Source organism: Cebidichthys violaceus, unplaced genomic scaffold (assembly GCF_023349555.1).
Source record: "Cebidichthys violaceus isolate CVI_PGR_0920_01 unplaced genomic scaffold, fCebVio1.0.p SCAF_86, whole genome shotgun sequence".
Taxonomy (NCBI): domain Eukaryota; kingdom Metazoa; phylum Chordata; class Actinopteri; order Perciformes; family Stichaeidae; genus Cebidichthys; species Cebidichthys violaceus.
In genome coordinates this window covers 49,882-62,048 of record NW_027176971.1, presented here as the reverse complement: position 1 = coordinate 62,048, position 12,167 = coordinate 49,882, and the positions used below count along the sequence as shown (strand labels likewise).

The following is a 12,167-nucleotide window of genomic DNA, read 5'->3' as shown; positions in this document are numbered from 1 at the left end:
CACCGTGCTGTCTAGTAGCAAAAGATAATAAAGTAGATCTTATCTCAGTGTGTGACCGTTGTTGTACTTTTATTTACCTCTGATGAATGAGGAATAATGGAAGCGGCTCTTTTTTTAAGCATTTATGCTGACGGAAAATGGAAAGATTAATGTATTCATTATACAGACTAAAACTCATATGCATGACTGATCCCACCCAAATATCCACACAGACACACGCACACACACGCACACGCACACACACACACACACACACACACACACACACACACACACACACACAGTTGGAGACTGGTGATGGTTATAAATGACCCAGATATGATTCGCCGTTAAAACAGCATTTCACTAAAATGATCTTTCAGTAACAAGGAGGCACAAGCTGTGTGTGTGTGTGTGTGTGTGTGTGTGTGTGTGTGTGTGTGTGTGTGTGTGTGTGTGTGTGTGTGTGTGTGTGTGTTGGAGGGCTGTCCTTGACTTTCTGGCAGACGAGATGGATGAGTTGTAATTACACTGATAGAGAGATGATCGGAGGAGGAGAAGAGGAAGACGAGGAGGAGGAGGAGGAGGAGGAGGAGGAGGAGGAGGAGGAGGAGGGGAAACAAGGTCGTGCATGTGTTTGTCCTTGTACGGCAGCGTTGGACGCGTGTTTGTGCATATTTCTGTTTTTTAAATGTTACGGTTGTTAAAGGGATGATGGGATATCAGCCGAATCCAGCAGTGGAAGGTGTTTGACTTTAAGAATCAGAAGCGACGAGGTGTGAAGTGTAGAAGTAAAACGGAGAGAGCAGCCTTTTCTCACAGATCTCAGGCGGAGCTGATTCTTCGCTTCATATATTAATAATTAATCTCTTTTCAAACTGGGAAGCAAATACACCTCACGAGGTGAAAAGGAATGGATCATGTGGGTGTAATAAAAACAACTGGAAGTCATTTATTGTGGTTCGGTCTGCAGCAGCAGCATCACTATTAAAGTACTTTAAAACTCTAAGTGCCCAGGTGTCACCTTCTAGTCATAGATCACTCTGGTTTTTGAGTCATAACTCAGTCCAACCTGACCACACAGACCAGCTTCACATCTTTTTAGATTCAGTGCGACTCTCACTTTCATAGGGTATCATTCGCTCTAACGTTTGAGGCTAATCAACGTCCCTAAACCGACCTAGAAACCATGGAACAAGATGCTCCTTATGACTGCAGAACCTGCCTTAGAATAAACACGTCTTTAGGTTTTATTCAGAATCAAAGTCACGCAGTGATAGTTATCCGTACTTACATGAGTACACTGCAAACAGGAGGCGCTAATAGATAATTCTGCATACTTTTAATGGTGCCAATATGCTGATATGTAAACAAATATAGGCTAAAAGGAAGCATGTCACGTGGTTGTTTGTATGGATCCGGAACATTGTCCTCTAGTCATACAATAACAGAACGTGATCCAAACCACCAAAATGTCCCCATACGATCCACATCTGGGAGGAAGTGATGAAACCATGTCGACCTCCGTACAGAAGCAGAAGTTAATCATCTCTATTCTCAAGACACCAAGCTGCTATCTTGAGTTCATATCTTAATTACCGCATTACCCTGAGAAAACACATACTGCTATCTGACTTCATTACATCATCCGGAGACATTAAAACTGTTAATGAGATTTCAAACATTAGACGTTTTGAGTCGCTCATTATCTAGAGGTGGAGAATGAGGTTCTTTTGTGGTGTTTTAAGCCAGCTGTCCCCATCATATGATCATTTCATTAAGATATTATCTGGAAATAAATCATTGTTTTCATGCGATAACGACTTGAATGTGACATTTTATAAAGATGACGAGTTCTCAAGACCTCCATGACTTTAATCTCTGAAGGTTGTCTACCTTGGAACTCTTATGGAAATTATTCATAATCCACTTGTCTACGCAGGAATGAGCTTAGAGGACGATTAGAGAAGGTGATGCAGAGCTGAATAATACTTTTCTATCGTTGGCCAGAACCAGGCTAAGCAAATCCAGAAACAAAAAGTGGCCCAGCTCCACACCGCAGGGTGACGAAGGGACATCTTGCTTAACAGCCCTTTGTTCTACAAAACCATGGAAAAACGCCGGTTCTGAGAAGTGATGTCAATGTTAAAGTGTCTTAAACCTGCATTCTCTCTAGTGTCCACCAGGGGGCGACTCCTCTGGTTGTATAGAAGTCTAGTCTAAAATGACTCTACTTCTCTCTTGATTTATTCTCTCAGTAAACATTGTGAACATGAGTTTATGGTCTCAATCTCTAGTTTACAGTCTTCTTGGCGACGGACAAAAACCAAGATGGTGAAGGCCAAAAACAAGATTGAAAGCACATTTTTTCCTTCGGGGCTTTATGCCAGAAAACGTGGATTTGAACCCAAACCATGCTCTCTTCCTATACCCAACAAAGTAGGTTTGTTGCCTGAACCCCAGGAGATATCTGACAGAAAGGCCTTAAGGCAAACATCTCACCTACGGCCAACAACCAAGATGGCGACGGACAAAATGCCGAACTCAAGGCTCATCTCGGTGACTACCTCCACTTCTTAAATACAGACTATGTACAAAACAGATATGATATTCTGAACCTGGAGGATTTCCAAATGCTGCAGAGGGATAACCTGTCCTCTCCTCCGTCCCTCTATCAGAGGATTTACCAGAGTTCTTGGGATTAAACACCACTGCCCCCCCCCCCCCCCTGATGTTATGTACAGACACGCCTCTGACTCCACTCTTAAACCCTAGATTCTGTTTATCACTCGGCCTCCAGCTTTATCACCTCTATTCTACTGATCACTGCATCTCGTATGAGACGGTTGGGTGTTTCTCTCGAGCAGGAAGTCGTGACAGGCATCGGTTTGTGTTCGTTTATGGAAACGTGCCATCGTACATCTCCTCCTTTGGGTTTTTGTGCTGCACACAGTTGGAACATTTTACGAGACACATTGACGATTAAAAACTTCAGTGTTGGTAACGGTGTTGTGTTGTTGTCTGGTGGTTTGTCTTTTGGTTCATTATTTTTTATTTAGCATTTATTGTTAAATGTATTCTCAACATTGAAAATGAGGATGTTCAAGATTTAAATGAAGTGTAGCAACCATTGCTAAACGTAGACATTTGAAACTTCTCACTTCCTGGTCCGGACCTCTTTCCTCTGATTACCTTCGATATCAAGCTATCGCAACGTCGTTATGTCAAATGTTATATGAAGATGTTTGGTGTTTTTTTTAAATTAAAGACATGAAACACAGCTTAGAGGTGATCAGGGCAGTTAAAGGTGCAAGATCCGAGATTGCCAGCGTTTAGATTGCCTCTCAACGGCTCTCAACATGGAGACGGCGGGTCAGCGGCGTGCAGCTAACAGCGCTAACAGTGCTAGCAGCGCAAAACTACAGCAACAGAGCTGACAGAGCTAACAGCGTTAGCCTGAGAGGGGGAACCAGAGGGTGGATGCTACGCTACAAGGCAAATGGTCGGGACGGCGTTATCAGCTGTGACGTCAACGAAGCGAAGAGAAGCTCAGTTATCGACACACACACACACACACACACACACACACACACACACACACACACACACACACACACACACACACACACACACACACACACACACACACACACACACATTACTCCACTATATCTTTACTTAGACAATAGCTGTTCATTAATGCTGTGCATGTTTAATACAGCTCTCTCAAATGTGTCAGGTTTCACCACAGGGTTTGTTATTTTTTACTCTCAGCCTCGAGTCAAACAGGAGACCCAGAAGACGAAAGAAAGAAGGTCGACGGAGAATCAACAACACTTGGTTTTGGGAGCACACCGAGATCATTAAGTCAAGATCACAGGGTTCTAAAAAAGCAGAGAAGAGCAAATGTCTTATGTGAGGAAAAGCAGATAATTAAGTCTGGATCATGAGATTAGTTAGAAAACCACCTTGATATTTCCTGTTTTCATATCGTTTTCCAATGTGTTTTATATGCATTAGTTAAATTTTCTTCCCTCTTTCTTGTGCTGTTTTTACCGGTTTTCATCTGTCGTTGAAATATTCTGCACAAAATGTTCAGAGAGGCTGATACTGTGTGTGAAAGTCGTAGTGTGTGTGTGTGTGTGTGTGTGTGTGTGTGTGTGTGTGTGTGTTGCGACTGACCGTCACGCCGCCGTCGCTCTGCGTCTCTCTGTAGGTGAAGTTGCAGACGGCCCAGGCCAGGTAGTAGGTGGACATGCGCGGCGTGCGGGCGAAGCGGTTGCTCAGCCAGCCCTCCTCGTCCGACAGCGAGCTGCTCTCCACGGGCATGTTGGAGAGCGAGGTGTACTGCGCGTCGTGCCGGAGAGTCAGGGAGAACGTGGCCTTGTAGACGGGCTCGTCGAAGCAGGGGAAGGCCTTCCGGGCGTGGGTCGGACTGAACTGGGTCACCGCCAGGTATCTGGGAGGGAAACAAAGGAACCGTGTTATTGTCAAATGAGGGAAGAGATGAGACTTTCAGGTAGTTCGCATGGTTCAAAGAATGACAATAAACCCCGATATCGCTGCGTCAAAATAAAAGGTTTTGAATAACAAAATACCAGGACTTTGTTCATCACCAAAATGGCGTAGTTTTGTCAATAAAACATTTTTTACTCATACTGCAGGGAGAAGGAGTAAGCAGCAAAAATAATAAGGGCTTTTATTGTGAAAAATCTATAGGAAATTGTGTTTACCAGTGGATTAGATGTGCTTTATTAGTGGATATTCTTCAATAAATCAAGTCTACAAATTCAGTACGAGAGAAGAGGATACAGCAGAAATAACGGGGGCTTTTATTGTGAAAAATGTATAGGAAATAAATTGTGTTTATCGGCGATTGAGCTATGTTGGCTGCCATTTTTCAATAAAACAAGTCTACTCATTCTGCAGGGAGGAAGAGTAAGCAGCAGAAATAACAGGGGGAACTTTTATTGTGAAAAATGTGTAGGACATGAAATGTATTCATCACCATTTTAACATCTGCTCATTTGATCACTATTCGATCACATTGACGCGTGGACGGACACACACACACACACACACACACACACACACACACACGTTAAAGGGAGACAGTCTGAGTCTCACATTATACATCATTATATTGACGAACTGCGATGTGCTCCACATTTGGCCGTGCATCCAAATGAAGTCATTAAAACAGCAGCCTCGCTGTTGCATTCAATGACCCGTGACGTGACCCATAATTCATCCCATCATATCGTCACACGCGTGTCTTTAAATGGTCTGCTCTACTCCGGGTCGACGCTTCAACACTCAAACTCCTGGAATGAATCCACACGGAACACGCAACGCCGTTCTAGAACGCCGGATTTTTGGTTTCAGTCTTTGAACCTCTCAGAGGAATCGAAGAAAGAAATGGAAAAGGTGGAATCGGAGTTCGGAGGGTTGGAGGATAATCCTCGGCTGTCAACACGAGTTTTTACATTTTCACTTCCTCAGACGTTCTTGTTCGGTGTGAAAAAAACAGAGCTTCTACAGAGAGAGATAATCCAAAATAAACAGGAGGAGGTTTTCTGTTTCCTCCTGATTTCTTTAAGCCGAGCTGAACGTTTTCATATCGGAGCTTTGTCACGTCCGTCCGTCAGTCACCTGACTGAGACAGGACGGAAATTAAAACTCCAGGAAATAATCCCTCTGGAAACTTTTCTCCAGGTGTTTGTGGAGGAAGAGATGAAAAGGAAGAGGAGGAGGAGAGGAGGACAGGAGAAAGTAAAGGTGGAGGAAGAGGAGAAAAATATCAGAAGCCGCCGTGAAGGACTAAATATTCAAAAACAGAGGAGGGATACTGAGGGAGAACGATAAAGAGAGAGAATAGAGGCAGAGGAGAAGAAAGTTGATGATGAAGGAGAAAGAGAAACGGGAGGAAGATGAAGGGGAGGAGGAGGATGAAACGGATGAAGATGAGAGAAGATCCGAGGAGAAAGAAGGAGGCCAAAAGGAGAGGAGAGGGAGAAAGACTAGGAGAGAGTTGAAGGGGAAGAGGAGGAGGAAAGGTGGACATAAGAGAAAATTAAAGAAGGTGTTGAGAGATGATGAATGAACAGGAGAGCTGGAGGAGGAGGAGGAGGAGGAGGAGGAAGAAGAAAATGACAGAGGACTGGAAGTAAATGAGGAGGAGGAGGAGCAAAGAAGAAGAGGAATGAAGATGAGGTGGAAAGAGGAGGAAGAACAGAAACTGAAACAAGGTGTGGAGAGATGATGATAGAGGGAGGAGAGAGGAGGGAGGAAAGAGGAGAGAGGAGGGAGGAGGGAGGAGGTGAAAGACGGAGGGAGAAACAGAATGGCAAACAGAGGGCGAGCGAGGCAGACAGAAAGAAAGAGAGAGAGAGAGAGAATAATGGAGAAGCCTGAGAGGGACGAGATAAAGAGAGAATCTATTAGACCAGAGGATGAGGCTGTAACACACACACACTCAAACACACACAAACACACACACAAACACACACACCTGAACAAAAGCTCAATAAAACCACAATATTAACAAGCACACAAACACAACGTGACATCAGACAATGCTAACAGCCGCCGCCGCCAAGGTAACGCTTGTTGTCATAGTAATCCTGATTGACAACCAAACCGACAGTGTTGTCCGGGACAACCACGACATGTCCATACACACACACACACACACACACACACACATATTAATTTGGCATCGCCACGCTTCGATAACAGCATCATTTCCTGCTGTGGTGTTTGATATCATCTCTGCGTGGAGACACCACAGAAGAAGAGTCACGTGAACGGTACACCAGACACACACACACACACACTCTCACACACGCTCACACACACACACACACACACACGCTCACACACACACACACACAGAAAAGCACCTGACTCAACAGTTTCCACTAAAAATCTCTGAATCTAAATGAGGTTTGTGTGTCTGTCTGTGTGTGTGTGTGTGTGTGTGTGTGTGTGTGTGTGTGTGTGTGTGTGTGTGTGTGTGTGTGTGTGTGTGTGAGAGAAGTGTGTTTCCATTCTATATCTCTCTCTCTCTCACACACACACACACACACACACACACACACACACACACACACACACACACACACACACACACACACACACACACACACACACACACATCTCTTTAAGCAACGTCTCAAATTACAATTCTCCGCTTTCACATTGAAAAGCCTGCAGTGTGTGTGTGTGTGTGTGTGTGTGTGTGTGTGTGTGTGTGTGTGTGTGTGTGTGTTGCTGCAGCTATAGTTTTACACAGGAAGCCGGTGAAGAGGCTGATTCATCAAGTTTGGTGTAAAATATAAAATAACACATGCGACTGATGGAGGAGGAGGAGGAGGAAGATGGGGAAGAGGAGGAGGAGGAAGAGGAGGGACGTAGGGTGAGGATGTAGGAGACAAGAGGGAGCCGCTGAAGATCAATGAGAGTACTGTCCCTTTAAGTGTTTAACAAGACAAACCACTCTGTCCAAAAAATAGGACTCGACTCAAAGTAGATGTTTAGCTGCAGCACAAAACGTTATCACAACCAAAACCAATGTATGAGTATGTTAGCATGTCAAAGTTAGCATTTTGCTCAAACAGCCGCTTTAAGAAGATGTAGTGACATCTAGTGGTGAGGCTGCAGATTGCATCCAGCTGATTATTCTTCCGCCCACTCATCCCTGTCAAAGCTTATCAGAGACCTACGGTGGCCTTCAGGTAACGTTAAAAACTTCTCTGGAGCCAGAGTTTGGTTTGTCCATTCTGGGCTACTGTAGAAACATGGCGATGCAACGTGGCGGACTCCGCCTCCGGCTCCTTACGTAGATATGAAGGACTCATTCTAAGCTGACGACAACACAACCGTTCTTACTTTCAGGTGATTAAACACAATTTGAATATTATACTGCTAATAAATCCACCTAAACCCAACACACTGGCCCTTTAAGGCTTGTTTGATATGCTTCTTCTCTTTTGTCTTATTAAGCATATTAGCACGGTTGCTAGTTATGTTAGCATCATTATGTTTAAAGCTACTACGAGGAATCGCCTTGTGCTGATTCTGGCAAACTTAAAGCCAATCCATCCAATAGATGTTGAGATAATCACTCTGGACTTCAGGCCCAGCTGAGACAGTCGCGGGTCCAAAATGACATCTGGGATTAGTGAAGATCTGTTGCCGCCGCCGCCTCCTCCTCCTCCTCCTCCTCCTCCTCCTCCTCCTCCTCCTGCTCGGTGTTTGAGATTGAATTTATAAAGTTGACTGCCATGCTATATAGGTTACCCTCCTACACACACACGCCGCTGTATTGATCCACACACCTCATCTCGCCTCTAAATGAAACCATCAGAACGAGGGGAGCCGGGGGAGTGATGAAGAGGAAGACTCTCACCCCCCAAAAAACCTCCGCTCTCATTAACTCTCCGGCGTTCTTTGTTCCTCGTTAGCTGCCTCACTTCTCCTCGTTAACCGGAGCGCCTGTCCTCGTTAAGAAAAGGGAAGCTTCTCTGCAGAGAAACAGCCTCCGTCTAATGAAGGAGCTCCTCACAGCTGTGCTCGGGTGTTTTGGGGGGAGTTTTCTTTTAGAAGTCTGGGTTTCAGGGATCTTCTAGAGCAACGGGGGGGGGGGGGAACCGAAGGAAGGTGTTGGACGAACGTACTGTGTGAGCGTCTCCACCTGCTTTTTTTTTTTTTTGTTCATTTGTGCAGCAGTGCAAAGAGCAAATAGAGACAAATAAATACACTCTCAGCCAATCACGTCGCTCTGAAAGAGAGCTGAGCCAATCACAGCGAAGCATGAGGGGAGCAGCTCTACAAGTGGAGTTCTACTGTGTCTTTGCTGTCGATAGCAGACCGGTCTGATGCGTATAGAGGTGTGTGTGTGTGTGTGTGTGTGTGTGTGTGTGTGTGTGTGTGTGTGTGTGTGTGACTCTGCAGCAGCCGGCTGTCATTCACATGTGCTTTAATGAAGGTAAACACAGAAGCTGCAGATCATCAACACGTCCGCGTCCTGCTGTCTGCAGAGATGTAATGAAGTGAAGGAGAAGCTCTTCACTCGGCACGAAGCCGATAACTGAAGATTCATTATGCCGATGAAAACGCAGCAGAAAGACTCGTTTTAAAAAAAAAAAGCTCTATTTACTTTTGAGCTCCGTCATCGCTGCTCAGCTCCACATATTTACTCTGCTCTTGTTGATGAAATCAGAGACGCGACGAAACAGAGCAGAGTCTGAACTAATTACATCTTTTCTTTCACACTGAACAATTATGCTGCGATAAAAAAGTATTTTTGATTTTTCGGAGGTTTCCCACCGCGAATAAAGGCAACAACAGAACGTGTGTGTGTGTGTGTGTGTGTGTGTGTGTGTGTGTGTGTGTGTGTGTGTGTGTGTGTGTGTGTGTGTGTGTGTGTGTGTATGCTAATTAATTTCCCCTCCCAGCATTTAAGTATTTAAGCCCAGCCTGAGGTTTATAGTAACTCCTGATATTAAGCTAATCTCACAGTGGAGAGTGTGTGTGTGTGTGTGTGTGTGTGTGTGTGTGTGTGTGTGTGTGTGTGTGTGTGTGTGTGTGTGTGTGTTAGCATTAGCCACACAGCTGCATCAAGCTAATCCTTAAGCCAACACGCGCACACACACACACACACACACACGCACACACACACACACAGCAGGGTCAATGGTGACAGTAAACGTCTCTGAACAGACGTGTGAATCTGACAATTTCCCCCCAAAAATTCTGAATTAAATTATTATTATTTGTTTTCTGAACGATCAGCTGTGATTTTTGTACTATGCGTCTCTCCGCTCTGCTGCTTACTCATCACATTAACATATTTTGGGCTGAGATTGGCACCTCTGAAGGGTGTTAGTCATGTGTCTGGAACCCGACGTATTCATATTTATTCATCCCAGCAGCTTATTTCTAATACGACTTCTGGCACGCGTCGAAAAACAAGGTTAACACGGATGTTCTTGAAAAGCTCTTTCTCTCCCGTAGAAAAGCGGGTTTAGTGCACACAGCGCAGCGTTTCATTCAGCCTCAACTAACGGGTCGTCGCGGAGCTCTGCTGCTGCGTCAGCCGCTGCATTGATCAAACAGCAGCTAGCAGAGAGAGTGGGCCTACCGGTGAGAACATCGTGCTTCTGACGGATCCATTCATCAACTCATGAATGGAACGAACGTCTCCTGGTTGTACGTCGCCGCCAAACAGTCGGCACTTCCTTTTTCACACATTTAAGTGAAATTGTCATAATTATGGCCAAAAACCAAACTTGAGTCCGGGGTTTTGAAGACCAAGACTTACCATTGTTTTAATAAAAAGCTGTGTTTGTTTGCATAAAACAATGATCCCAGTCTGACTGATCAAACACTGGTGACAGATCGATACTTGAAACTTAAAAAGGCGTCGTCATCGGGACAGAAATAAAGCCTTTTTATCTGGATCCCTTTTTTGAAACTCTTTGGTTTTTAGTATTTGTAGGACTTGAAATCGCTGAAGAACTTTTAACCACACCTTTCTGAACTCAAGACGTTTTGTGAACACAAGATATACTTAAGACAATGAAACAGAAGAGGACGTTAGGAAGTGTCGTGTGCACAACCTCACCGCAAAACTAAATCTGTAGGAAATTTAGTTTCCGACGTCCGAAATGTCTTGAATTTAAAAATTCGAGCAGATCGGCAAAACCAAAAACCAACCCGACTCCACTCATGACATAGAACAGAGAATTGAAGGTACAGTCCTTATATGGTCATGACTTCACTCCATCCAACCACAAGCTCTTCTGATTCAATCAATTAACCACAACTCTGTGTTTCTGCATTCATTTAAGCAGAACGGACGTGGATAAGATGTTCCGTCGCTGTGCTAACACACACACACACACACACACACACACACACACACACACACACACACACACACACACACACACACACACACACACACACACGGCGCTCCGCACGAAGACAAAACTCATGCATGAAATAATAAATGTATCAGCACACAGTCTGTTTCCCATCAGCACCGAGTCGAAGAAATCTGATGTGGAAACAACTCTGCAGCAGAGGCTTATGGGAAATTCATAAGGAAGGGAGTGAGTGGTTTGATAAGTGGAACACACACACACACACACACACTGTCTGCGGTGTGTTTGAGTTAATCAATGTCGTGGATGTGAAGCTCTGACCTTTTCTAGTCAAACCACCTGCTGCTACAGCAAAAATGAGTGTCCCTGTATGTGTGTGTGTGTGTGTGTGTGTGTGTGTGTGTGTGTGTGTGTGTGTGTGTGTGTGTGTGTGTGTACCGTCTCTCTCTCTGCAGGGTGTAGGAGCTCCGGAAGAAGCCCAGCAGCTCGTCCTCGATGGCGGCGTCGAAGCTCACGTTGAGCCGGTACACCCTCATGGGCTTCAGCTCGCGGTGCAGAACCACCACGTACATCTGATTGGCCGGGAAGGCGAAGTGGCGGTGGACGCGCATGGCTCCGCCCCCGGGCCTGTTGGCGGGGCGGCCGCCGGCGCCGCCCTCCGCTGTGACGGACACCCGGTCCACCTGAAGGGAGGAAGGGGAAGAATGATGGACTGTGAGGTGACGTCTTTTAAAGTTACTATGAAGTAACAATGGTAGATCTAATTCAATCGAGTTCATATGTTCCTGTTTTTGTAGCTTGGTAGCTAGCAAGCTCTGTAGGAAGAAGACACCTCCGGATCTGGATCTGTCCTAGTCTAAACTGAAGGATCTTAGTTTAAAGTTATGAAGACAAACTTTCATTTTGTGTTGATTCTTGCGGTCCCTGTGGACTAAAGTGTTTCTGAGCACCAGACACCCTCCCATAAAGAGTAACTCTATAGAAACAGACCATCTTCTCTCTGATGGTCTCTGTACTGATGGAGGTCTGATAGAGGATCAGGACTACACTGAGACTGGTTCATCCATTTGTCTGTGCCAGTAAATCAGCCAGTGAATCATCTCCTATATGCTCGTTTCCTGTTGTTTGATGCTCATCACCAGTGAAATTCCACCTTAAAATTGCCCTAAAAGGTTCCGTGAATCACAATCAATCAATACGCTGTTAAAAGAACCTTCAAACTGGTGAAGCGAAGAAGTAAAGTAATGAAAACCGGCGGGGAAACGGTCATTAAAACAGAAACGGAGAGCCGAGGTTTGA

General features: G+C 45.0%; 1 protein-coding gene across 1 annotated transcript in view; it reads right to left on the bottom strand.

The window, feature by feature from the left end:
• The window catches only part of LOC137866577 (thyrotropin-releasing hormone-degrading ectoenzyme-like), a 122,667-nt gene extending 111,115 nt beyond the window's left edge, over nucleotides 1-11,552 (bottom strand). The window contains exons 1-2 of the mRNA XM_068702575.1: nucleotides 11,307-11,552; nucleotides 4,162-4,438 (exon numbers count right to left, since the gene is read on the bottom strand). Coding sequence (XP_068558676.1) covers nucleotides 4,162-4,438; nucleotides 11,307-11,479 — 450 coding nt within the window. The 5' untranslated portion in view covers nucleotides 11,480-11,552. The remainder of the gene's footprint in view (nucleotides 1-4,161; nucleotides 4,439-11,306) is intronic.
• Nucleotides 11,553-12,167: the final 615 nt, after the last annotated feature.